Here is a 4,832-nt window from a genome sequence, read left to right as displayed (position 1 = left end):
TTTGCTTTTATGAACTGATGTGGCATAAGTAACACCAACACTTCAAGAAATCTGATGGAATGCACTAGCTCAATTTTTGTTATAGATTTGCTAACAATCTTCATGTTATCACAACTCTTATAACTATCATCCCTTTCTGCCCCTTACCACCCCTTGTCCCCTCCTTGCCACTTGCTAGGTACCACTGATGCCCTTGCTGGGTACCACCTTTGGAACCAGTGCCTATGACTAATGGGCAGGACAGTTTGTATCAAACAGGACAACCATAGGGAGACCTGGGATATTATATTGCCATTTTCTTGTACAGGTTGAAAACAAGCCTGTACTTAATGGCTCATACCACCTGAAGCAAGTAATTGAAGTTAAATACAGATTGCTACCTTTCCTTTTATAATTCACAACACTTTGCCAAGGAAGAAAATGTCAGTTCAATACCTGCACTGTATCACTAATCACTTCCTGCAGTTTGACTCCTTCTTATGATCTACACACCTCCTGTGCTCACCCAACAGAAAATTAACCACCCTCCTACCATGTATTCTAAGATACCTGAATCATCTCTCTTTCTGTTTCTGTAGGTACTGCAGATTCAATCAATTAAACAAAGAAAAGGCTATTTCTCTAGCAGTGGTTGTATGAAATAACGCTATGCCATGTCTTTCAGTTTTCAAAGGAACAGTAAAAGGAACTTCAGCAGGATCCAACATATCTGCAATGACTCATTCAACAACGTAGCTTATACTTATATTATAGTTTCAGAAGGAACAAAAATGACTCCAGCAATGACAATTTCTTATTTTATTTATTAGGATTGGACTCCATTTTTCTCCAAAGAATTCAGAATCGTGTGCAAGGCTGTGTTCCATTTTATTTTCACAAAAGCAAGAGGTGGCAGCAATGGCCAAGTGTGTGTTTCACTACCTTAGGCTGGTTCACCAGCTACACCCATTCCTGGAGACATACAACCTTGATGCAGTCATTCATGTCCTGATCTCATCCATGGTGAACTACTGCAATGCATTCTGCATTAGGAATCTTGTGGATATTCGGGAGGTGGGGAGTCCAACGGACATCCACCTACTTGGCCTTCAGGCTGGAATCTGCAGACCCCGCCCGCTACCCAACCCTATTTGGCACAGGGTGTGAGCCGCCGGCTGCTCAAGAAGCATCCAGCAAGTAGTGTGCAGCTGCCCAGTCCTTGGCTGAGCCACCATTTTGCAGGAAATGGTGGTGTGTTCTTTCATGTAGAGGGGATTTTTATGCACATGGTGGCAATAAATAAGCCCATTTATGCAACATTACAGGCAAGCATCTAACTTGGAGCATAGACTACTGAAACTAGGGGCTCATCTACATCAAGCAAGATATTCCACTATGAAAGCGGTATGAAAGTGGTATATAAAAGGCAGGAGTGAAACTACTGCTTTATAGTGATATTGAAGTGCACACTACTGCTATAAAGTATTGAAGTGCGCTGACAACTGTTGGGGCCCATGACACATATCACTTTCATGGTGTTATATCCTGCTTGGTATAGATGTGTCATGGGCCTCAACAGTTGTCAGTGAACTTCAGTACCACTATAAAGCAGTAGTGTAGATCCTGCCTTTTATATACTGCTTTCATAGTGAAATATCCTGCTTGGTGTAGATGAGCCCTAGGTTTTCCCGGTCCAAATAGGGGCACAGCTGGGCCACCTGCCAAACTGGTAGGAGGGTTTCCATGCCACTGAGGTAACCTGAGCCTCAAGTGATAATGATGACTTCAGGAGAACCCCCAAACTATGAACTGGCTCATTAAGGGGAGTGCAAAAACATCAGAAGCAATTCCAAAAGCCTGCTACAACTATACTTCCTAAGTCAACCGTGGGCCTTATGGAGAGTAACACACACACTCAGCAGTGGTCACGGGATTGGTGCCACTGCTGAGAAGGATCATAGCAAGCTTCCTTACACTGAGTCAGACCATTGTTCCGTCTAGCTCAGTACACTGACAGGTAGCAGCTCTCCAGCATTTCATACAGGAGTCTGTCTCAGCTCTACTTTGAGATGCTGAGGATTAAACATGGGGCCCCTTGTATGTAAATCATGTTCTCTGCCACTGAGCTGTGGCTGGCTTTGCTTCAAACATTCACCCACTGCCTTTGTGGGAATGAGCAACAGAGCCTCCAAGAAAGATTGAAATCTTAACACTCATACAAGAGACGGCAGTTGTTTGTGTATATGGGACATGGACCATGGAGGGCTATAAAGCAGCACTTTGAGTTTGCTCCCCTGATGACTACAATGCTTTTTCTTGCCCCCCTTCCAGAGAGTGGAGACATATGAGTCACTAGGTCCCTGATGCTCCAAGGCTCTGAGGAAGGTCTGGAGAACAGCAATAAAAGAGAGGGCCTTCTCAGTGGTAGCTCCCCAATTGTGGAACATTCCCCCTCAGTGAGGCCACCTGGAACCAACATCGCTGTCTTTTTGGTACCAGGTTAAGGCTTCCTTTTACTGCCAGGCATTTTGTGGCATATGGCAGGGCATTTGTGTCAACTGTTTGATCAGGTCTATGGTAAATGGGTTTTTTTGAGGGGGGTGTTTTAGGGTGTGTGTTTTTTAGGATTTTAATTGTTTTTAAATTGTGTATGGTAAATATTTTATATTATGTTGTTATTATCTTGTGTTTGTGTGTTGTAATTTTTGTGAACTAACCAGAGAGGTTTGACTATTGGGCAGTATTGAACTGAACGGAACTATGATTCTGGGTGTAAGCGGTGCTGCTGCGTAAGTCTTCCGGGTAGGCGGGCGGTTCCCCACTCCTGAGCAGAGCGCTGCGGCTGGCCATGGAGTGAGGCGGCGGCCGGGGCCTGGGGCAGGCAGGATGGAGCCACCGAGCACAGACACCGACAGGAGCGGGGCCCTCCCCAGACATCCCCCAGCAGCCTTTGCGCGGGGCCTGCACCTCCTCCCTTGCAGCCCCCCATGTCCCCCCCACTGATGCTCACGCCTGCCCTTGAGGAGGGAGCCCTTTAAGCTACTTTCTCCTCCCCACAAGTCACATCTCCTTAAAACACTTCTGTGAGGGCCTAGTTCTTCCCTGCCCCCCACCCACCCCACAGCTGACACACTCCCCCCCAACACACACACACACACATTATAGCCCCACATCCAACTCTTGCTTCTCTCTCGTTTCTTCCTTCCCTTGATTTTCTGTGCCTGCATTTCTCCTGGGCGACGTCTGCAGCCAACTCCTGAGCACGCGCCCCCCACCCCACCCCCTGCCCCAGACAAGCACCTGAGAGTTTCCCCTCCCTTGAGGTTGGTAGCAATTCTGCCAAAGAGATTTTTTTTTCCCTTGCAAGAGGCAGCTATATTATTCTCCCACCCTGTTTGTGCTGCTTGTACTTAATCCACAAAGTAAGACTTCCTGGGAAAGGGGGTGACTCTGTTTCTCCTCTTCCTCTAGTCTGCTGTGTTCTCCCTCCCCACACCTGCCAGCCGACCCCCACCCCAAGTTCTCAGCATTCCTGTTTTATGCTGTGCAGAGGGGAAGACAGCGCCCATGAGGGAGTTCAAAGTTGTGGTTTTAGGGAGTGGGGGGGGTGGGTAAGTCAGCCTTGACCGTGCAGTTTGTCACTGGGACATTCATCGAGAAGTACGATCTCACCATCAAAGACTTCTATCGCAAGGAGATCGAAGTAGACTGTTCCCCATCAGTACTTGAAATCATGGATACCGCAGGGACAGAACAGTTTGCTTCCATGCGAGATCTCTACATTAAAAATGGCCAAGGCTTCATCCTAGTTTACAGCTTGGTAAACCAGCAGTCTTTCCAGGACATCAAGCCAATGAGGGACCAAATTGTCCGTGTGAAGAGGTATGAAAAAGTTCCTCTCATTCTAGTGGGGAATAAAGTCGACCTGGAATCAGAGCGGGAAGTTTTGTCAGCGGAAGGCCGAGCTCTGGCTCAGGAGTGGGGCTGCCCTTTCATGGAGATGTCTGCCAAGAGCAAGACCATGGTGGACAAACTGTTTGCAGAGATCGTGAGGCAAATGAACTATGCATCCCTGCCTGAAAAGCAAGACCAGTGTTGTACAACTTGCATTGTCCAGTGAGAAAGAAAGCGGAACCTCAATCATGGCCATACAGAGCAGATGAAACTCAGAGGAAATTTACACAGATGCTGCTCTGGAGAACTCTTTTCAGCGCAGGCTGCAGAACTGAGCCTTGCTAAAATCCTGTCTCTCTTTAGAGCACTTTTCCAGGCATCGAGTGCAAAAAAAAAAAAAAAAGTCGGCAGCGAGTGGAGATCCGTAGGCCTGCAACAGAATCGCTTAGCATGTTTACCATACGTTTTGGAATTTGTTCGTTATCTCTTGGTCCTCTCTTGGGTTTTTTTTTTTTTAGCTTTCTAAGTTCTTATTAATGGCTAATATGCAAGAGTTCGTTTTTTTAATATTTTGATTTCTTTTAATTGATTTAAAAGAAAAAGAAAAAAAGAACTATGATTCTGCTATGAATTTATTTGCTACTATTAAGTGGGTTGTTTTGTTTTTGATGGAATGCTACTGAATTTTACTCTGCTGCCTTTTGTGTGTGTGTGTGTGTGTGTGTTTGTATACATATATCTCTATCAACTATCTATAATCTATCTTTCTGATTTTAAGATTATCCACCATTTTTTAAAGAGTAGAGTATAAATGCTTTAACAAACAAATAATCCTCTAAAACAGGGATGGATGAATCTGTCAATTTCAGTTTCTCATTCTCATTTTTAAGTCTGGTTCATCTTGAGCTTTGAGAATTTCTCCAGTCTTGAATTTGATTAACAACAAACTTGGAGAATAA

At 45.2% G+C, this 4,832-nt stretch overlaps 1 protein-coding gene across 1 annotated transcript; it reads left to right on the top strand.

Moving 5' to 3' along the window:
• Positions 1-3,470: 3,470 nt before the first annotated feature.
• Positions 3,471-4,421, top strand: LOC134398348 (ras-related protein Rap-2c-like). The gene is given in 2 exon segments (XM_063125632.1): positions 3,471-3,579; positions 3,581-4,421. Coding segments are annotated over 2 exon segments (552 nt in total). The 5' UTR covers positions 3,471-3,546; the 3' UTR covers positions 4,100-4,421.
• Positions 4,422-4,832: the final 411 nt, after the last annotated feature.

This window comes from Elgaria multicarinata, chromosome 4 (assembly GCF_023053635.1).
Source record: "Elgaria multicarinata webbii isolate HBS135686 ecotype San Diego chromosome 4, rElgMul1.1.pri, whole genome shotgun sequence".
In the NCBI taxonomy this organism is placed as follows: Eukaryota; Metazoa; Chordata; class Lepidosauria; order Squamata; family Anguidae; genus Elgaria; species Elgaria multicarinata.
The sequence above is the reverse complement of the archived record's forward strand: the minus strand, read 5'-3'. Positions and strand labels throughout refer to the sequence as shown.